The 22,648-nt window shown below is 41.7% G+C and overlaps 1 protein-coding gene across 9 annotated transcripts in view; it reads left to right on the plus strand.

Moving 5' to 3' along the window:
* DYNC2H1 (dynein cytoplasmic 2 heavy chain 1) overlaps window positions 1–22,648 on the plus strand; it is a 347,574-nt gene that overhangs the window by 31,605 nt on the left and 293,321 nt on the right. For all 9 annotated transcript variants that reach the window (XM_043579193.1, XM_043579184.1, XM_043579187.1 and 6 more), the window contains exons 16-29: window positions 1,982–2,121; window positions 2,204–2,432; window positions 3,263–3,390; window positions 8,698–8,813; window positions 9,458–9,585; window positions 11,712–11,861; window positions 12,794–12,999; window positions 13,878–14,033; window positions 14,123–14,237; window positions 14,769–14,939; window positions 16,168–16,550; window positions 18,504–18,636; window positions 18,727–18,844; window positions 21,044–21,156. In XM_043579193.1, the coding sequence (XP_043435128.1) occupies window positions 1,982–2,121; window positions 2,204–2,432; window positions 3,263–3,390; window positions 8,698–8,813; window positions 9,458–9,585; window positions 11,712–11,861; window positions 12,794–12,999; window positions 13,878–14,033; window positions 14,123–14,237; window positions 14,769–14,939; window positions 16,168–16,550; window positions 18,504–18,636; window positions 18,727–18,844; window positions 21,044–21,156 (2,286 nt within the window). The remainder of the gene's footprint in view (window positions 1–1,981; window positions 2,122–2,203; window positions 2,433–3,262; window positions 3,391–8,697; window positions 8,814–9,457; window positions 9,586–11,711; window positions 11,862–12,793; window positions 13,000–13,877; window positions 14,034–14,122; window positions 14,238–14,768; window positions 14,940–16,167; window positions 16,551–18,503; window positions 18,637–18,726; window positions 18,845–21,043; window positions 21,157–22,648) is intronic.

The raw sequence follows: 22,648 nt of genomic DNA on the forward strand, positions 1-22,648 counted from the left end.
CAGAGCCTCCTGCCCGGTCTGTGGTAGGGGGTCTTAGCTGAGGATGAATTACGTGTCTTATCTGTTTACATGTAGTTTTCAGTTATTAAATTAAAAAAAAATTTTTTTTAATGTTTATTTATTTTTGAGAGAGAGAGAGACGGAGTGTGAGTTTGGGAGGGGCAGAAAGAGAGGGAGACACAGAATCCGAAGCAGTCTCCAGGCTCTGAGCTGTCAGCACAGAGCCCGATGTGGGGTCGAACTCACGAACTATGAGATCATGACCTGAGCTGAAGTCGGATGCTTAACCGACTGAGCCACCTGGTGCCCTGAGATTTTTTTTTCCAATTCTTTTTAAGTTTATTTCTTTTTTTCTTTTGAGAAAGAGGGAGCATGTGCGCGCACACACAGGGGTGGAGGTTGGCAGGCAGAGACAGCCGGAGAGGGGGAATCCCAAGCAGGCTCTGTGTCGCCAGCACAGAGCCTGATCCAGGCCTTAAACTCGTGATCCCTGAGATCATGAGCTGAGCTGAAATCAAGAGTCAGACACTTAGCCGACTGAGCCACCTGGGAGCTCTCAATTCTTAGATCTTGAAGAAAAAAACAAGTGTTAGCATTAATGTATTTATGGTTATATGGAAGCACAAAGAGTGTAAAGTGTCTTGAGCACCTTCATATTTTTCAGTTGATTATTTTTTAAAAATGTGCAGTGGATTATTTAGGGGGTGAAGAAGGAAGAGAAGAGCTGCACTTGATGGGGGTTTTAGAGGTCTAAGAAGTTGATCAAATAAACCACTGACTTTTTTTTAGCGCCATAGTATAAAGCCCATATGTAACATCCACTTAACGTTAATTTGATATTTTAAATTTTGCCGGTCTTTTTGTGGGCTATTTAAAAGCATGAAGCTTGGAAATTTTTATATTTGACTTTATATAAACTGTCCTACTACAGGTAGCAGTGAAGGAGTTGCATGTTTTAAGATGTTAAAAATGGGTTATTTTTTGCTTATAATTTCACTATATACGATATAAATACTTTAAATGAAGACCCCATTTGTCGTAGAATCTAAGTCTAAAGTTCTCTCTTGTGGAGCAAGAGAGTGGGATGCAGGATTAAAGCGAGAGATGACTAATGTCCAGAAAAGACAAGAGCCCCAAATAAGGGCCCTTGCTCCGCTTTTATTAGCATCAGAAGGCTTACAAACATGGCAATGGACGTGCACAAAGGGACAATGAATCTGTGAACATTAACTTGTGGACATGAGGGAAAGGGGGTCTTGAAGACATTCGGCGTTAGGGGTTTGGGTTAATACACAACGACGTTGGGGCACCGGGCAGCCTGGCGGAAGGTTGTTTATAGAGGGCAGGAGGCAGCACCTTTGTTTGTCTTAGCCTAGGGGACGAGGCAGGTAGGACACGTGACCTCAGGGTTGCCAAGGCACCTTTCTTTTGTTGTTGTTTTTTTAATATGAAATGTATTATCAAATTGGTTTCCATACAACACCCAGTGCTCGTTCCAACAGGTGCCCTCCTCAATACCTATCACTGCAAATGCACCTTTCTTTTGTTAATCATCTCCGCTCTGGGCAGCTTCACTGCCCCACAGGGTCTATAGTCCAATTTACCTGTTTACCTAACTTCAGCCTTCCCTCCTGTGAAAGCAGCTTTCTGCTGTAGTACTAAATGGGTGGGGGGGGGGTGTTTTTGCCCTGAATGCCTAATCTTGTTTACCTCATATACCTTTGTATTGGGGGCCTTTGTCCCCTCTCTCTATTCTGGGGGCCTTTGCCCCCCCTCTCTATTCTGGGGGACTTGGCCCCCCTTCTCTGTCCTTATTCGCCCGATCTTGTTGATGTAAACTTGGATGAGAGCATCCGATGGCCTTGTAATTCTCTGTGCCTTGTTAACCCATGGGTGCAGGCCCAAGGAGTTCCGAAGCTTATTCCCCACATCCATTCTGTCACCTGGTTTTTAAATAAAAAACATGACTCTAACCTATCAGGGGTTCCAGGCCGGTGACATGCGTGCGTGGAAGCAGCACTGGAATCACCAGCTGTACAAAGCCCTCGAACACCAGTATCAGATGGGCCTGGAGGCACTTAATGAGAACCTGCCAGAAATAAGCATAGACCTAGTGTACAAGTAAGCTTTCTTACAGCCCCTTTCATTTTCAGACCATGTTTTTCCAGTAATTCATATGTTAAAGCTATTTCTTTGTTTTCAGACAGGGACGGTTACAATTCAGGCCTCCTCTTGAAGAAATCCGGGCTAAATATTACAGAGAAATGAAGAGGTTCATCGGCATTCCTAATCAGTTTAGGGGAGTGGGTGAGGCCGGAGATGAGTCTATTTTTTCTGTTATGATTGATAGAAATGCAAGTGGATTTTTGACTATTTTCAGCAAAGCAGAAGATCTGTTTAGGAGACTATCAGCTGTTTTACACCAACATAAGGTATGGAACTTGTAATTGTCTGTTATTCTGTTACAACGTTTCATCTGATTGGTTGAGTGAGTATTAAGTGTACTGATCTACGGTTTATCTTGTGTGGCCTAATGTCAAAGTCCGGCAAGGTGGGGAGCCAGTGTGAGGATTCCTGTACAACCCAGATTTACACCACAGATGAGAACCAAGTTCTACTAAGATTTTTTTGTCTTTGACTTTTTGAAGATTGAGAAACTAGTTGCATCAGCTTGGGATGTGACAAGATTCTGTTGTGTCAATTTTAACGCCTCTTGGGAAACTATCTCCTTTCATTCAGTCTTTGAATCGAGCGGCCCTTGGAGTGAGGTCTCAGATGTAGTGGGGTGGAGAGGATTTCACTTCCTCCTCGTGTTGGAGTGAACCTTGGCTGCTCAATGGGGAGAGACCCCAGCTGTGTCCCTCGTCCTTCCTTTCGCTCCCAAGACGCGTGACTGAGACGTCAGCCGGTCTCCCAGTTGCCACCGGGTGCTGCTTCTGACTGTCGGGTTTCTAGGACTGATTGAATGTGCATACGTTCAAATTTGTAGCCTTGGCTTTGCCAAATGATTCTGTATTTGGATACATCAAATTTGAGAAGAGAATCTGAGAAAAGGGTTTTGTGGTCTTTTAAAAAAAGTTTGATGATCACTTACTTTTACATGTTAAATCGTTTTTTTAGGCTCTACAGTAATGGTTATATTTGCATACTTAAATTGAAATTTACCTGAATACCTTACATCTGTACCTTTTTATCAGTGGGCCCTAATTTTTTATATGTTAATAAATTCTGTTTCTTTAATATGTTTTCCATTCTTTAATAGGAATGGATCGTAATTGGACAAGTTGATATGGAAGCTCTAGTGGAAAAACATCTCTCCACGGTCCAAGATTGGGAGAAAAATTTCAAAGCACTGAAAATAAAAGGGAAAGAAGTAGAACGACTTCCGAGGTATGAGAAGTTAGAGTCGAGTTTCGGTCCCATTCAGTAAGAGGGAAAGAAGTAGGGCGGCCTCCGGGGCCTGAGAAGTTAGAGTTTCTGTCACGTTCCAGTGTTGTCATGACATGGTGAGGGTGCTCGTCAGTAGTGGCCTCGTGTCAGTCACCTTCTGCCTCCCGTAAAGCTTGGCCTTGGCTCTCAGGTATCGTCTGCGTCGGGTGCCGAGACGAAGGTATTTTTCTTCTGGAGGTTCTGCCGGCTGGGACCTAACTGGGGGGAGTCGATCGGAGCCTGAGGATGTGACATTTGACACACACAGGCACGGGCTACGAGTGCTAAGACTCGCCCGTGAGAATGTGCTCCGGGATATCAAGCCAATGCCGTTGGACTCTGGCTTTGTACTGCTCTGCCTCCTTTCGGGATACCGTGGCAGTCACACAGCCTGGTGCTGCATCGACATAGGGCCCGAGACGTGGTGGAGACCCTCTGAGGGGCGTGTCATAACCCAGCTACTTGAGAACGGAGTCCCCCTCCTACCTGAAATTCTTACCACTGGAACCACTCTTGGTAGGAAGCTCTATGACAGGCCTATTTAACTGTGCATGTATTTCCTCTAAAGGATAAGACCACTTGTGTTAATCTCCTTGCTCATTCTCTCAACAAATATTGGGTGAGCGTGGATAATATGCAGAGCTTGTCCCGTGGGAGGATAAAGATGAGGAAGAGAGGACCTCACGTTGCTTCCTGTCTGCCGGTGCAGTGACACATTACTCAGTACTCACAGGGGTTAAGGGAGTGGGCTCTGGGGGCAGATGGCTTGTCCCAGCTGCGTGACCGCGACTGCCATTTACACCCCGTGAGCCTCGATTTCCTCAGCTTTCCAGTAGTTAATACAGAGGTGCCTGGGTGGCTCAGTCGGCTGAGCATCCGAGTCTTGGTTTCGGCTCGAGTCACGATCTCCCGGTTCATGGGAGCCCCATGTTGGGCTCTGCGCTGACAGTGTGGAGCCTGCTTGGGATTCTGTCTCTCCCTCTCTGCCCTCCCCTGCTTGTGCCCGCTCACTCTCTCTCAAAATAAAAAAAAATAGTTACGACAACTGTAATATTGATCACACGGTGTTTTGAGGATTAAATGAGTAATTTGAACACAAAGTACTGGTATGGGTGACATTCGCAGTGTATGTTACTTACTGTTAATTGTTAATACCGGATAGAATAGTGTGTCTCATTTTAGAGATTGAACTAAGGGCTGGGGAAGTGTATACAGCATGGAGCTGACATCCCATCCTTTCTGGGCAAAACTGGGGAAAGTTTCATTCAGATAGAAATCCTTGAACTGGAATTTTGACAGGAAAAGCGAGAACTGGAGGTTGCACCAGGGCGTCTCAGGAGAGGGGTTTGTATGCTGAAAATAAGTTGGTTAATTGAGAATTTGATGAATTAGCGTTTTATTAGGGGCTAGAGGGCCTGTTCCTGGAGAGGGGTAATGAAGGTACAGATTTGGGAGAGCTTTACGTTCCCATTGGGCAATTTGGATTTTATTCATATCAGAGTGGTTAGCTCTTGATTTCTTGTCCAAAAGGTGTCAGTACCTGCACATTAGGGGTGTTAGTCTGGAACGAGAGAGTTGTATGGTGCGAGAAGGAGACCGTGGAGGAAGGGAGTTTAGTCTGTCATCACCCAGAAAACCAGCAGTAATTAATTGAATTAAGTTGTTGGTACTCCAAATGGGGAAGAGGAAATATTATGAAATATGAAACAGTATGAGGTATTAAGAGTTCTTAATTTTGGAGGAAGATGAGGGATGAGGAACAGAAAAGACACAAATGTCCTGTGGGTTTGAGGTCAGAGGAGTTAGATGATGATATACCATTAATGTTGGTTGGAAGTCGGGAAGAGAGTGCTTTTGTAATGTTTGGGTACAAGGTTTCTCTTCTCTATTGGATACGGTCTTTGGGTTTTTGTTTTTTTAATTTTGTTGTTGTTGTTGAGAGAATGAGAGTGCCAGTAGGGGAGAGGGGCAGAGGGAGAGACAGAATCCCAAGCAGCCTCCACGTGGAGGCTCCATAATTTGGGGGTAGCCTATCTAGGGCTATCCCATTTTATTTGTGGCTGAAGGGAGCCTCATTTTCTTTCTTTCTTTTTTTTTTTATATTTTAGATAGGCTTTATTCTAAATATTTTTTTTCAATATATGAAATTTATTGTCAAATTGGTTTCCATACAACACCCAGTGCTCATCCCAAAAGGTGCCCTCCTCAATACCCATCACCCACCCTCTCCTCCCTCCCACCCCCCATCAACCCTCAGTTTGTTCTCAGTTTTTTAAGAGTCTCTTATGCTTTGGCTCTCTCCCACTCTAACCTTTTTTTTTTTTTTTCCTTCCCCTCCCCCATGGGTTCCTGTTAAGTTTCTCAGGATCCACATAAGAGTGAAACCATATGGTATCTGTCTTTCTCTGTATGGCTTATTTCACTTAGCATCACACTCTCCAGTTCCATCCACGCTGCTACAAAAGGCCAGATTTCATTCTTTCTCATTGCCACATAGTACTCCATTGTGTATATAAACCACAATTTCTTTATCCATTCATCAGTTGATGGACATTTAGGCTCTTTCCATAATTTGGCTATTGTTGAGAGTGCTGCTATGAACATTGGGGTACAAGTGCCCCTATGCATCAGTACTCCTGTATCCCTTGGATAAATTCCTAGCAGTGCTATTGCTGGGTCATAGGGTAGGTCTATTTTTAATTTTCTGAGGAACCTCCACACTGTTTTCCAGAGCGACTGCACCAATTTGCATTCCCACCAACAGTGCAAGAGGGTTCCCGTTTCTCCACATCCTCTCCAGCATCTATAGTCTCCTGATTTGTTCATTTTGGCTACTCTGACTGGCGTGAGGTGATACCTGAGTGTGGTTTTGATTTGTATTTCCCTGATGAGGAGCGACGTTGAACATCTTTTCATGTGCCTGTTGGCCATCCGGATGTCTTCTTTAGAGAAGTGTCTATTCATGTTTTCTGCCCATTTCTTCACTGGGTTATTTGTTTTTCGGGTGTGGAGTTTGGTGAGCTCTTTATAGATTTTGGATACTAGCCCTTTGTCCAATATATCATTTGCAAATATCTTTTCCCATTCTGTTGGTTGCCTTTTAGTTTTGTTGGTTGTTTCCTTTGCTGTGCAGAAGTTTTTTTTATCTTCATAAGGTCCCAGTAATTCATTTTTGCTTTTAATTCCCTTGCCTTTGGGGATGTGTCGAGTAAGAGATTGCTACGGCTGAGGTCAGAAAGGTCTTTTCCAGCTTTCTCCTCTAAGGTTTTGATGGTTTCCTGTCTCACATTCAGGTCCTTTATCCATTTTGAGTTTATTTTTGTGAATGGTGTGAGAAAGTGGTCTAGTTTCAACCTTCTGCATGTTGCTGTCCAGTTCTCCCAGCACCATTTGTTAAAGAGACTGTCTTTTTTCCACTGGATGTTCTTTCCTGCTTTGTCAAAGATTAGTTGGCCATATGTTTGTGGGTCTAGTTCTGGGGTTTCTATTCTATTCCATTGGTCTATGTGTCTGTTTTTGTGCCAGGGAGCCTCATTTTCATGCTACCAGTATTTTCAAATGAAAGGGGAATGTTGGTCTGTCCCCAGGATTCTATAGTCGGTGAGTAAAACTCTGCTGTAATCAGACCATGTGGTGATGCTAATTCATTAGCAAAATATGGCATAATTATTTTAGTGTTTATTAAAAGCATCTGTTTAAAAATTTTTTAAATTTTTTGTTTTTTGGTTTTTTTTGAGAGAACATGAGCATGAGCAGGGGAGGGGCAGAGAGAAAGGGAAAGAGAGGGAATCCCAAGCAGGCTCTGTCAGCGCAGAGCCTGATGCAGGGCTCAATCCCACTGAGTCACTTGAGTGACTGACTGACTGAGCCTTCCAGGTGCCCTTAAAATAATGTATCTTTATCAAATATTAGAAATCTCGACATTTTATATGTCAGAATTTCAAAAATTGTATAAAATTTCATGTTTAAGTAAATTGGTATGTCGTACTGGTTAAGAACTGGAGTTAAAACCACTCTAGTCAGTGGGTGATTGAGAATAAATAAATCTTTAAGAGAATAAGATTTTTATAGTAAAAGTGAGTATTTAACTCTAGAATTTACTTTGTAAAATGTCACCTGGATCTGTGTTTCCAAAAGGATTAGTAGCTTTTTAAATGATCTTTGTGACCATAATTTCCAGGCTTTTTAAAAATTTTGTGAATTTAAGATAAATATGAGATTTTTTCTGATGAGCAAGTCTGGTGCAACGTTTGCTTAGAATATGACAATTTGCATTAAGGATATTGTGCAAAGAATTAATATTCTTAACAACATATGCCTTTTTTTCTGAGTTAAAACAATGTTTCATAAATTTTTTAGAGTGTGGGAACTCTTCTTAATGTTTCATGTTATGGACATATTAGTACATATACTGAAAAATTTGGATCCTACTATATCCTGGTATTTTTATTTAACACTAATCTTTAGTATTTTGTCCTGTTATTAGCCCTCAAAAATGTGATTTTTTAATTGTGTGGATATATAATAAGCCATTTTTGTATTCAAATTATTCCTAATTTTTCACTATTATAATTAATGCTTTGAAGCAGATACTTGTATATAAAATATCGGCATCTGCTCTGAAAATTTCCTTGGGATAAATTCTCAAGGTGAAGTTAGTTAAGACAAGTGGCCTGGTGTTCATGGCTCACTTGCTCCCCGTGAAAGCCGCATGGTCTTCTGCTCTGATCCGAATTTCTGAGAGTTCTCTTTGCTCACACAACTGAAGACATGAATTAGCAATTCATTACATTTTTGTTAATTTGATAGGTAGAAAATGATGGCGTGTTGTTTTCTTAGTGCCTTAACAGTCTCTATTTGCCTTCTGTCTTTTCTGTCCCTTGTCACTGTTGTTTGTACTTAGCAGAATAGCGAATTTCTGTAATAAATATTTAAATAAGTACATTAAATGCTGTGACAGATACAGGGCTTGTAAATGTTTACGTATATTCATGTTGACACTCTAGGAGTTTTTAATGTGCTGTCCTTTTAAAAAACTGATACACTGGGTGATAAAAAACTTTAGTATTGTAACACAATCATTGTTTCATGAAAACTTCTTGATAGTACGTGGAAAACATTTTACTAAATGAAATCTGAATGTGCTTAGAGATTACAATAATACTTTTTGAGTTATTTTGAAATGTATTATATAAAATCATTATAATGAGGTTCTTTGCCTCTAATAAGTCTTTCTCATGTCAAAATCTGTCATTTGGCATTTTTCAGTGCGGTCAAGGTAGATTGTTTAAATATTAATTGTAACCCCGTGAAGACTGTGATTGATGATCTCATCCAGAAGTTATTTGATACGCTTGTTCTTTCTTTGAAGAAGTGCATCCAGGGTAAAGACGCTTTTTGATTTTCATTTTAACTTAATGTTATATACAAAGGCATGTACTTTGATAGTTATGAAATGTGAATCCCAGTGATTAAAATCGACCAAGCTGGAAAGTATCATGAAATGAAATGTGCATCAAATGGCAATTTTCATAACGTGGGAAAGCCCATGCCCAACTGTTAAGAGTCTAAAAGTGGAGGCGGTTTTGCTGTTTACAATATGCGCCAGTATCAGTTTGGTGCCTGTAGTACTGAGGAAGGTAGGCGGTTCTGCCATCGTGTATTTCTTCTCATCTTTTCAGTTACTAAGATTTTCCAAAATTCTGCACTGTTTCTTTTTCCATGAAACTGGGATGCTTTAGCATATTAGCTAAAGGATGGGAAAGGTTACCAATTTTGAGTAAAATATACTAAGAATGAGTACATTTTAACTTTGTCAAAATTTTGAGGTATAACGTAAAACAACTAAACTTGTATGGCGCATTTCTTTGCTTATTCTGTATTTTAAAATTCTGTTGTGTGAGCAAATAATAATTTAAGATTTAACGTATGCCATATGGTGAGTACTTCCAATGCTCTTTGATTTTAAAATGATGCAGCGATATATTTTTAGTGATAATAACATTCTATGTCACTGTTACCTGTTCAGCTCACTTACATGAAATTGATGCATTTGTAACCGAGGCTATGGACGTCTTAACAGTTATGCCCCAGTCTGTGGAAGAGATTGGCGATGCAAATTTGCAATACAGTAGGCTCCAACAGCGGAAACCAGAGGTGAGCATTGCCAAGTAAAGTTATCGATTGATTTTTATTGGACTGGAATGGTTCAATCAGGTAATTTTATGTGACCGTTGAGAAACATCATATAATTTCAGTATTGTAAGGAAGTCCACATAATCTGGCCCAATCACTGAGCTCATGGTTGGACTCTGGTGCTATGTTGGTGCAGTGAAACAGTCTGAGTGAGAGTTAATATTCAGGAGTAGGTACAGTCTGCTAGGATGTGGCACATCTGAGTCAGACTAAATTTAGTAATTCATGCTGTTCCCTCCGGGGTTGTAACCTGAAGGGTGCGGTTTGAGCTGAATTAGGAATACACACGTTCACACATGTACACACACACTTGCATATGGAGTTATTATATTATGGATGGTTTTAACTAACTTTAGAAGCAGCAAGAGACATAACTCAAATCACAAGAGAAACTTTGATGTGTCCTTCCTGCGTCATAGACTTCATATGATAAAGCTCGCTGAGAGGTGAAATCATATGCTTTTGTGGCGCATTCCACAGCGAGGGTTAGAGAGGAGTAAATGTGTGTCCGAGCTGCTGGGCTTGGGCCCCTGGAAAGCTGATGGTAGCATTTCCTGGGAATGTGGGTGGCTGGAGGGGGAAGGTGTCTGGAGACTGGAAGTGGTGGGGGGTTGGGACGTCAGACGGAAGTTGAGTGAGGAATAGGGACTTCAGAGTGGAGACTATGTTTATTAATTGGATATAAATTTAAAAGTCATCTCTCCATGCATGAACTGTGAAGCCAGGGGATTGGATGAGACCATGTGGTTGATGGCGGACCATGGAGGGTGCAGAGCAGGGTAGGACATCCCAGCATTTACTGTGGGGATGTCAGAGGAGATGGCAGAGGACCCTGTGAGTGAAGCGAGAGGAGAGACAGAAAAGGTACCCTCGTAGAAACTAGGAGGAGAAACAGAGACGCTGTGCTGTTCCGCCCGCGAGGCGGGAAGTGGCAGCGGTGGTAGGAAGAGTCCCTGTCACTCGAGCCCCAGTCAGGGGCCTGGGGCCGACCCGTGGGTGCGGGGGAGTCACGCTGCCGGGTTTGAAGCAGCAGGGGCCATACAGAATCGGGCTGTGATGTCTCTCGGGTGCCGTGTGGACTTGCAGGGGAGGACAGGAGGGCCCCGCCCGGGAGTCTGTTGTACTGACTTCTCAGGCTAATCTGGGTTCTGTCCACGTGTGGAAACCACAACCTGACTCTTCGTTTCTGCCTTCTCTGGCCTTCCTAGTACATCATGACTCAGTTTCACTTTCTCCGTTGTCCTTTTCTTAAATACTTTCTTTGTGACTGTTCCTTCTGTTCCTGGAATAGTTTATTTCTGTTCTTACCTAATCCCTAATCTTCATTCTTTGAGAAGCCTCCTTCTAACAGTTCCCTGTGAATGGAAGATTTCTAATAAGAACTTCACCTGGAATAGTTAGAGCATCGTCTTTACAGACTCACAGATTCCTTCAGTCCTTGTGACCATCTTTAGGATCCTTTTAACCTCTTTGGTAGAGTGCCATAGTTGAATTTGTATATAGTAATAAGTAAGTATTAGGAACTTCATGTCCAGGAATTTAACAAATTATTTAGAACAGAAACCTTGATTTTTAAAAAAACAAGAACAGGTTAGAATAGAATCTTTTTTTAAAATTTTACTTATTTTTTATTTTAATTTTTTGGAGAAAGAGAGAGTACAAGTTAGCGAGGGGCAGAGAGCAAGGGAGAGAGAAAAGTGGGGCTCACCCGATGGGGGGCCATGCTCATCTGAGGCAGGGCTGGAACTCACAATCCATGAGATCATGACCTGAGCTGCAGTCAGATGCTTAACCAACTGAGCCACCCAGGTGCCACTTACTTTTTTTTTTTTAAGTTTATTTATTTATTTTGAGAGAGAGAGGGAGGGAGAAAAGAAGAGAGAGAATCCCAAGCAGATTCTTGCTGTCAGCATAGAGCCTGATGCATGGGCTCCAACCAATGAACTGTGAGCCTATGACCTGAGCTAAAATCAAGAGTCGGACGCTTAACCGACTGAGCCACCCAGACACCCCTAAAATAAATGGAATCTTGCAAGAAATTTGATAAAATAGATTGTTTTTTATGTTGTTATTTCTTCAACCTTTAGATTTTGCCCTTATTCCAAGAAGCTGAAGATAAAAACAGACTTTTACGAACTGTGGCAGGTGGAGGTTTGGAAACAATTAGCAATCTGAAGGCTAAGTGGGATAAATTTGAGTTGATGATGGAAAGTCACCAACTTATGATTAAAGATCAGGTAAGAACCTTTTAGTCATTGTGTTAACATGGAAACTTGATTTTTTTCTCACTGAAGATTCTGGCTTATCTTTATTCCATTGGAGCTCAGGTAGGTAGGAATTTTATATTGTGCATGAAATTGGCCTCCCTCAGTATTTCCGTACCGTAAAACGCTTTATTTAAATGATCATTTCCCGTACTTTGTCTTTATTTCCTACCATATGGAGAATTCAGGTAATCGTATTTTCGGTTTTCCTTATGAGTGAATATGTTTGCCTGCTATGTATGGTGACTTTTGAGGGGACACCTGGTAGTTAAACACACCTGTTGTACTCTTCTGCGTGGACACTGGGACATGCCTCCTCGGTTATGCAGCTCCCTGCTGGTGTGGCACAGCTGGTGGTGATTGGCCAAGCGTGTCTTATCACATCAACTTTGCTGATAGTTGTGGTGGATGGTGCTGATGACATGAATGATTTTTTTTTTTTTTAATGTTTTATTTATTTTTTGAGTGAGAGAGAGAGAGAGAGAGTGAGAGAGAGAGAGCATGGGAAGGGGCAGAGAGAGAAGGAGACCAAATCTGAAGCAGGCTCCAGGCTCCAAGCTATCAGCACAGAGCCCGATGGGGGGCTCGAACTCATGGATTGTGGGATCATGACCTGAGTCGAAGTTGGACGCTCAACCAACTGAGCCACCCAAGTGCCCCTGACACGAATGAGTTTTTAATGATGATGCAGGCAGTATATCTCTAGTTACTGAATATTTATAGTCTGATTCTATGTTTTTGACATCAAAATTTTATTGTACTTGAAGTCAGTAATTGAAAACAATCTTTTGAAAAATTTGTTTTGGTGGTGTTTCACCTCTACCTAAAATGTGTTAGAAATAAAATGTGAAAATAAAGTGAGATTTTACTATAAACTGAATTACATAAACTCTTTTGGCTCATAGATCGAAGTGATGAAAGGGAACGTTCAGTCGCGTCTTCAGATCTATTACCAAGAATTGGAAAAATTTAAAGCTCGTTGGGACCAACTAAAGCCTGGTGACGATATTATTGAAACTGGCCCACAAAGTACTCTTGATAAAAGCGCCAAGTCAATAAAAGAGAAAAAGATTGAATTTGATGATCTTGAAGTCATAAGGAAAAAGCTGGTGTATGTTTTTTTCTTTAAAATGGATAGTAGACATTTTGATTTATATTTCTCTGTATTAGGCCAGAGGCTTTCTTGTATCTGTTTGTCTTAATGTTTTTCTATATAAACTTCTGAAGTTTTAAAAATGATAATTCTAAGTGCTCATGCTACTACTTTCTTAGGAGTTGTGGGTGGAGTCTATAAGGACGTTAAAGGAAGCAAATTTCTGGTTAGGCTTAGAAACAGAACAGAAAATTAAGTTTACTTAGAAGTTACATTGGGAGTTGGAACACTTGTTTTCTGTGATTTCATTGTATTTAAAAATGAGGCCTATAAAATTAATGGAAAATTGCTTTCAGAGACCCAGAGAAGAAAAATGAACCTACAACAATAATATGAGGTTTCCAAGGAAAAAACCTGTTGCTTTATGTTACAAGTATTAAGGTTAAGTAAGCAGTGTTTCAGGTGTCATCTCTTAGGTAAATGCTTCCATAAGATAGTGGTCTTCATGGGTGAGTGAAGGGTTTAGTACCAGTTAGATGAAGGGTATCTTATATTCTAGAATCTAACCCTTGGGTATTAATATTAATGCGATGTTTTATCAGTCCATGATATATGTCATTCTGAATCCTTACATTATTATCATTTATGACGTATGACGGACATAAAATACAGATGTTATCAATTCCACTTTGACTTCTTTGGAGAAATACATATTTATGAATTTAAAAGAGGTTATACTTAAGTAGTTAAAGTAAAATTCTTATGCAGTCCCCCACTGTCTACCTTCACTATCAAATATGCACACACACACACACACAGGGAATGCAGTTAAATAAACTTAGTGATATTTGACAGTTTTTAAAAATCTAATGATATTTCACTCTTTGTTTCCATAGTGATGATTGCCATCATTTTGGCCTAGAAGAGCCCAGCTTGTCTTTGGCAGATAGCATCTCCAAGGACATTGAGAGCTGTGCACAAATTTGGGCCCTTTATGAAGAGTTTCAGCAGAGGCTTGAGGAAATGGCCAATGAAGATTGGATTACTTTTCGGTTTGATTCATAAACACTATTTAGATTCTTATAATTTGGTAGTGTTTTTTGGGAGGTACATTTTGAGGTGTATTCCTGGTCTCTTACAGGACTAAGACATATCTGTTTGAAGAATTTTTGATGAATTGGCATGACAGATTAAGAAAAGTTGAAGAACATTCGGTTATGACGGTGAAATTACAATCAGAAGTTGACAAATACAAAGTAAGATAGTTTTACTTTACTATTTTAGAATGAGGTTTGCACCTTTCACGTGTCTTTTATGCAGCTGAGTGAGCTGTACTTTTAGTTTCTGATTTTCAGTGACTCCGTTACATGAACAAACTAGGAGGTATGGAGTAAACCATAGAAATTATTGATCTTTCTGCTACTCTTTTGAAAAGTTAGAACTAAGAAATTTATGGTTAAAGTTAAAAATTGGAGTGTTTATACCTCTTAGAGCAGTTTAGGATCTGAGTCATTTAGCATATTTAGGATATAGGTTATTTCCTAAAATAATAAAGATAGAAACATTTTAGGTCATGTCTTCAAATCTGTCAAGCTACAACAGAAAGTTTGCATGTATCCACAGTAGTGTTTAATAAAAAATCATACACAATTCTGTTTGAGAATTTGATTACGAGTTTGTTAAATAAGATAATAATTAAAATTTTATAACTAATCATTAAAAGAAATAACAGTTTGCATTTTGACATATATTCTTGTGTGTACGTGTGTCTTTTTCTCTTTTAACAGACCGTAATTCCTATCTTGAAATACGTGAGAGGGGAGTGTCTTTCTCCAGATCACTGGCTTGACCTTTTTCGTCTGCTTGGCCTTCCTCGGGGGACTAGCCTGGAGAAATTAATGTTTGGTGACCTGCTCAGAGTAGCTGATACAATTGTTGCCAAAGCTTCAGACCTTAAAGTAAGAATCACTTGTATAAATATCTCATGAATATGACCTTTCTTAACAGATGGTTTTGCTTTGTGTTTTATGTAAAAAAAAACAACAAAACTTTTTTTTTTCTCTTAATATAGTGACAATGTTCCGCTAGTCCATTATTCTTTCTTTAGTAACACATCTGAATCTGTATAGGAGTATAGAAGCAGCGTAAACCCCTTCCTTGAGAGAAAGAAGACAATATGAAATAAAAAAAAGTAATCTTGGTTTAAGAAGGGGGTCAGCTTCAGGGCGCCTGGGTGGCTCAGTCGGGTGAGCGTCTGACTTCGGCTCAGGTCATGATCTCACAGTTTGTGGGTTTGAGCCCCACATCGGGCTCTGTGCTGATGGCTCAGAGCCTGAGGCTGCTTCAGATTCTGTGTCTCCCTGTCTCTGCCCCTCCCCCACTCGTGCCATGTCTCTCTCAAAAATAAATAAACATGAAAAAATTTGTTTTTTGAAAAAAAGAAGGGAGTCAGCTTTAATCGAAAAGCAAACAAATACAAATCATTTTATATAAAATAACATTTAAAATCATGGGGTATATTATAAATACAAGCTAAGAGATAGCAAAATCCAGGGAGCGAAACCAAGAACCAATTTGCAAATCAGGGTTAGGAAAGGTCTGTGGTACAAGGAGAAATGGTACCGCCTTCGGCCGTCTTAAGTGGCAGACTCTGTGTGTTGTGATCTGCCCGTTTGATGTAAAAATAAAAGGACTCTTGATGTCACATTGTTTTTTTCCTATTCAATATGTTCACCTTTGTGTTTGTTCAGAACCCTGGAGCCTGTTAGGTAATTGTGAGATCATAAAGTACAGTTGCTGTGGAAGATGGTTACTAACCACTTCAGCTGCCTCAGAAGTTAAATTTAAGTTACAGTATCATTATTGAGGGCTGCAGAATTTTAAATAAGCCTGTTTTTGTGTTTTGCAATGGATTCTTGATTTTTCTTTTTTTAGAAGTAAAAAGCTTATGGCAGATCTTTAATATCATACTTTGACTATGTGAGATTGGATACTTTGTATCTGATATCTCCTGATACATTAGCTAGTGATTAATTCTCTTGGATAACATGTAAAATATATTCACTTATTTTTTCCTTTATTGTGAAAAGCCAAATAAAAATATATTGTGTTATAGAATAAATATTGTATGGTTTATTTATAAAATTAATGTGGAAATAATAAATATGAATATTTTATGTTAAATAGGATTTAAACAGTCGGGCACAAGGTGAAGTTACGATCAGAGAAGCTTTACGTGAACTTGATCTTTGGGGAGTTGGAGCGGTATTTACATTGATTGATTATGAAGACAGCCAGAGTCGAACTATCAAGCTGATTAAAGACTGGAAAGACATCGTAAATCAAGTTGGAGATAATAGATGTCTTCTTCAGTCCTTAAAGGATTCTCCTTATTATAAGGGATTTGAAGATAAAGTGTCCATTTGGGAAAGAAAGCTTGCAGAATTAGATGAATACCTGCAGAATTTAAACCATATTCAGAGGAAGTGGGTGTATTTGGAGCCCATATTTGGCCGTGGAGCATTGCCGAAAGAGCAGACACGCTTCAGCAGGGTTGATGAAGATTTTCGGTGAGCACGGCTACGTGGGGCACAGACACATGCAGCAGCTTTTTTTTTTTTTAATTTTTTTTTTTCAACGTTTATTTTTATTTTTGGGACAGAGAGAGACAGAGCATGAACGGGGGAGGGGCAGAGAGAGAGGGAGACACGGAATCAGAAACAGGCTCCAGGCTCTGAGCCATCAGCCCAGAGCCCGACGCGGGGCTCGAACTCACGGACCGCGAGATCGTGACCTGGCTGAAGTCGGACGCTTAACCGACTGCGCCACCCAGGCGCCCCTCACGCAGCAGCTTTTTATTCGTGTTGGGAAGTGCTTAACACGAGCCGATTACTTTTATGTTATGAGTGTCACCTGTGTCTTCAACCTCTTTCTCTTTTGGATCCTTGTAAGGGCTGTTTTCTCTCATTCAGCCGTTTGCTTCTTGAACCGTGTTGATCTGACCTCTGTCTTTACCTTGTGACCTGATACTAACAGTAATGTTACTACAGTAGGAGAGGAATCATAATAGTACTAATATATAGCTACTGTAGCCAAAAGTAACACATTACTCTCCTGTTGTAAATTTGATGGGCATTTTTCACGCCTCATTTTACTTCATCTCTGACTAGTATTTAAAAGCATCAAGCATTTCTTGTTGGAGAGTTTTTTCCCTTGGCTTCTGGGGTACTGCAGGTGGTTTTCTGGCCGGCCGGCCGGCCGGGTCCCCTTCTAGTTTCTAGTCCTCAGGCCTCTCTGAACATCCAGCTGTGGACACTCTGGCGGGTTTTCGGTGCCGCGTCTCCTGTGACTGTGTCACGCTCCATGGGCGGTCTCATCCCCTCTTCCGTCCTTGTCCACCTGTCGAGCCCTCCTTCTCTCCTGAGCCCCAGTGGTGTGGACACCCTCACTGTGCCAAAAGCAGGTTCACAAGCTTATCCCTTTAGCTCAGGTCCTCTTCCCTGTGTCTTTCTCGATAACTGACTGCTCAGAGTGGAATCATAGGGGTATTTGACCTCCCCCTGTACCTCCAAATCCAGTAGGTCAATGCATTTGTTGATTCTGACCTACTTCATGTCTTTATGTCTCTCCTGGTTTGCCTTTATTCTGAGCTACTTTTGTCATCACTCCCTGGGTCCGTGGCCTCACTTGGGTTTGTGCTCATCCTCAGCAGTGAGCCTCTTGTGTGACCGCCAGAGTGGTCTTGTGCTGGAGAGTTGTTGTGGCCCGTTTCCTTGAATTCTTTAGTAAACGTGTAGAGAGGTTTCCTGTTGTTCTGAGGATAGAGCATAGCCTCTCCTTGTCCATTTCCGCAGCCTGCTCTTGTGCGTTCTCTGTTCCCTCTGTTCCCGCCAGCCTTGACTTGCTCGAACATTTCGAGCCCTTCCCAGGATCTTTGCCAGAAGGTGCTCCCCTCCCGCTCACTGATGTCTTCTTTCTATTCACCATGCAGACTCAGCCTCAATCACTTTCTCACAGAAGCTGTGGATTAGGGATTGCCCCGTTAGCTGCTTTAAAATACCTTGTACTTTTCCTCATTAGTATATATCAATATTTTATTTAAATAATTTGAGAAAATATTTAATATCTTTCTCGCTGGACCATTATCTTTATGAGATGGGGCTAAATATTTGTTTAGAGAATGAACGAAATAAGCGAATTTGCAACATGGGAGGTTAAGAATGGTAATGGAGGGCACCTGGTGGGCTCATTCGGTGGAGCATGCAACTCTTGATCTCCGGGTCATGAGTTCGAGCCCCATGTTGGACGTAGAGCTTCCTTATGGGAGAAAAAATAATTAAAAAATGGTAACGGGACATCACCAATTTTTGCCATTTCTTAGAAGAAACACAGTGGTGTTTTGCTTTTATAGTAGCGTTACCTCTATTTTATTTTAAGTAGATAAAAAATAAATGTCTCAATATTTCTCTTTCAGTCAAAAAGTGTTAAAGTGGAGGTAAAAATAACTTTTTTTCCTTTTGTAGATCGATAATGAGTGACATCAAGAAAGACAATAGAGTCACAACATTAACGACTCACGCAGGAATCAGAAATTCGCTGCTAACCATACTTGATCAGCTTCAAAGATGTCAGAAATCATTGAATGAATTTTTAGAGGCATGTTCTTTAAAAATATTTATGTAACAAGTTGTAAAGTACTTTATTAGTTATTTGAAAAGATAAGGCTATTCTTTTTGTCGTTATCAGGAAAAACGCTCAACGTTTCCAAGGTTTTATTTCATCGGTGACGATGACCTGTTGGAGATCCTGGGCCAGTCTACTAGCCCGTCAGTGATTCAGTCTCACCTCAGAAAGCTGTTCGCCGGTAAGAGCCAACACTCCTTCAACAGGTCCTGCGTTTCACGTACCTTCCAGGCATAATGTTAGGCTCTGACGTAGGCTACTGAATAAAATGCCTGTCCTGCCCTTGGGAGGGATTTATATTTTGATGGGACAGGCAGCCTCACGAGTTGGCTGATCGATGGCCGTGGCTGCAGCTGACAGGTATGTGCTGTTGTGGCTCGTCTGTGGGACCCGTCGCTCACATCTGCGGCGTCTCAAGGCTGGGTGGATCTGAAGAAGGTGTCGGTCTTAGCTGGAAGAAAGGTGTGAGGGCAGAAGGAATTGGCCGTGCGGAGGCCTGGGAGTGATGGGGAACGTGCCTCTTCATTGTCGAGCTGAAGGTTTCCTGCCTGACGTCCAGGTGGAGGCACCCAGAAGGCGGTTCCTGAGAGCAGAGAGGTCTGGGACGGGGGTGGACAGTCAGGGGTCCACTGTGCACGGGTAGTGGTTAAGCTGTGGGACTCGGTGAGGTTACCTGGTGATAGGCGTAGGGTGATGGGACCCTGGGCTCCAGCAGTGTTGTCACTGTAGGCAGGTTATTGATTACTGAAGGTCTGCCAAAGAAATAATGATTATTTTCTCAAAGCATTCCATTTGGGGGAAGAGAGCTGTGTTTTTCAAAATAACAAGAAAAAACTTTCATCGTGATCTTCACTTCTGATTAGGTATCAGTGAACTATAGGCCCACAGGCCAAATCCGGCTCACAGCCTGATTTATTTTATTTTATTGTATTGTTTTATCTCATTATTATTTGTAACGTTTACTTACTTTTCGAGTGGGGGGCAGAGGATCTGAAGCAGGCTTCAAGCTCTACGCTGACCACAGAGAGCCTGATGCGAGGCTTGAACCCATGCACCATGAAATCATCACCTGAGCCGAAGTCGGACGCCGAACCGACTGAGCCCCCCAGGCACCCTCACAGCCGGACAGTTGGAAGTAGAGTTTCATTGGAACACGGCCATGCCCGTCGTGGTCCAGAGCCACTTTCGTGCTGCAAGCGCAGAGCAGAGAAGTTGCCCCAGGGAGGGCAGAGCTGTGAAAACCTAACGTATTGAGTTTCTGGTGCTTCACAGAAGCATTTACTCACCAGTGTATGTGTGAAGCTTTCAGGTCCTTTATCTCAGCTGTGATTTGGGCTGTGGGAGGCTTGGAGAGAGCTCTTGGCATCAGCAGGCTTGCATCCAAACTCTGCCTCCACTCTCTCAGTGTCGTCTCTTACTGTCATTTTTCTAAAATGTTTATTAATTTTTGAGAGAGAGAGAGACAGAGCATGAGCGGAGGAGGGGCAGAGAGAGAGGGAGACACAGAATCTGAAGCAGGCTCCAGGCTCTGAGCTGCCAGCACAGAGCCCGATGTGGGGCTCAAACCCACGAACTGTGAGATCATGACCTGAGCTGAAGTTGGACGCTCAACCGACTGAGCCCCCAAGGTGCCCCTTGTTTCCTGTTTTAAATTGGAAAGAATAACTTAGAGGATTTTTCCTAAGATCAAAATTGGGTAATGTATTTAAGCTCTTGTTGTATACTGTTAAATAAAGTGTACAAATCTGGGGGAGGGAAGTCCCATTTGCCCTCCCTCTTTCTTTTGTCTCTTGTATCATGTTAGTGGAGTTAGCAGTATATGTTCTTTTCTTTTTTTAATGTTCATTTATTTATTTTGAGAGAGCACACATGCATGTGAGTCGGGGAGGGGCAGACAGAGAGGGAGAGAGAATCCCAAGCAGGTTCTGCACTGTCAGCATGGGGCCCTATGTGGGGCTCGAACTCACAAACCGTGAGATCATGGCCTCGGCCAAAACCAAGAGTCAGATGCTTAACTGACTGAGCCCACATGCGCCCAGTGTGTGTTCTTATGCACCTGTTTGTGTCTGGCCTGTTGTGCTCATTAGAATGGTTGGGAGGTCCCTGCAGGTACGTTTTGTTCCTTTTCATTGTGGAGTAGTTTTCCAGTGTTGGAGTGTGTCAGCTGTTCGTTCACTGGCTGGCGGGCATTTGGGGGCATTTGGGTTGTTGTCAATTTTTGGTAAGGAGAAGCTGTTCTGTTGTATAGGGGAATTAATATAATTGTCATACGTAATGCATATTATCAGGTGTATATTACGCATTCTGTGGTAATGATGTGTCTTGTTTAATAATGATATCTTTAATCTTTGTGCATTTCAACTGTTCTTTTATATTATAGGTATTAACAGCGTGTGCTTTGATGAAGAATCAAAACATATAACTGCAATGAAATCTTTAGAGGGAGAAGTTGTACCTTTTAAAAATAAAGTTTTAATTTCAAATAATGTAGAGGTAAGTAATTCTTTTTCAATTATGAAAATAAAAAGAATTAACTGTATGAACTTTGTATCAAAAATAAATTAGTCGATTTGTAGGGTAAACTTTGGCCATTTAGGAAACTCCTCTTGTGTCTTAAAAAATAACAGGGCACCTGAGTGGCTCAGTTGGTTAAGTGCCCGACTCTTGACTTGGCTCAGGCCATGATCTCGCGGTTCATGAGATCGAACCTCATGCCGGGCTGTGTGCCGACAAGACTGGCTATTAATCTGAGCTCCTCAATTTACTAGCTGTGTGACTTAGAATCACAACTTTCCTGGGGCGCCTGGGTGGCGCAGTCGGTTAAGCGTCTGACTTCAGCCAGGTCACGATCTCGCGGTCCGTGAGTTCGAGCCCCGCGTCGGGCTCTGGGCTGATGGCTCAGAGCCTGGAGCCTGTTTCCGATTCTGTGTCTCCCTCTCTCTCTGACCCTCCCCCGTTCATGCTCTGTCTCTCTCTGTCCCAAAAATAAATAAACGTTGAAAAAAAAAAAATTTAAAAAAAGAATCACAACTTTCCTGTCTATCAGATACTCATCTTACTATATGTTGCAAAGCCCGTTTATTAAAAATATGGCTTTATACCATATAGTGTTTGGAACATTAGTATTCAACAGGTACTTGTATAAGATGAGTTTTTTCAAGAGGTGGAATTAAAATTTCTTCTTGACTCTCACACTCCCAAAATGTGTTGTATGAGATGATTGTTTTATAAGATGATTTAGGTAAGCCTGAAACTAATGCATTTATGGAACGACTGTTGATTACTTGGCCCTGGAGCACTGGATGCAAACTGTCTGGGACATCTGACTGGTGTGCAGCGAATGCCAGACAGTGGTGGATTGCATCATATTGAACTGTAATCTTCACATTCCACAATTGTCTTCAAACTTGCAGTTGGGGCCCGTGGCTTATCCCACACTTAGCTGTACAGTTCAGCGACATGCCCGTTCCTGGTTAAGGCTCAGCATTTTATCGGATGTCGATTACACAAATGAAGTGATTGAAAGCACATGCTTGTTAGGTAGCTCCCATGTTTGTGCTTGGTAAAGAGGTGTGTTTCTGTTGTTTGCCCTTCCTTCCTTCTTCCTTCCTTTTTTTCTTCCTTCTTTCCTTCCTTCCTTCCTTCCTTCCTTCCTTCCTTCCTTCCTTCCTTCCTTCGTGTTTATTTCAAGAGAGTGACAGAAAGAGCACAAGCAGGGAAGGGACAGAGAGAGGGAAAGAGAACCCCAAGTGGGCTCTGTGCCATCAGCACAAAGCCTGACATGGGGATCGAGCCCATGAGCTGCGAGATCAAGACCTGAGTTAAAATTAAGAGTTGGATGCTTGAGTGACTGAGCCACCCAGGCGCCCCTGTTGTTGTTCTGTTGGGACCAGATGCACAGAGAGACGAAGAGCTTCAGCGGGAGCCGCTGGCCAGAGCAGGTTTGCCAGCAGAGGAATGGTGGGGTCTGGAAGCCCTGACTGTG

Source organism: Prionailurus bengalensis, chromosome D1, assembly GCF_016509475.1.
Source record: "Prionailurus bengalensis isolate Pbe53 chromosome D1, Fcat_Pben_1.1_paternal_pri, whole genome shotgun sequence".
Lineage (NCBI taxonomy): Eukaryota > Metazoa > Chordata > Mammalia > Carnivora > Felidae > Prionailurus > Prionailurus bengalensis.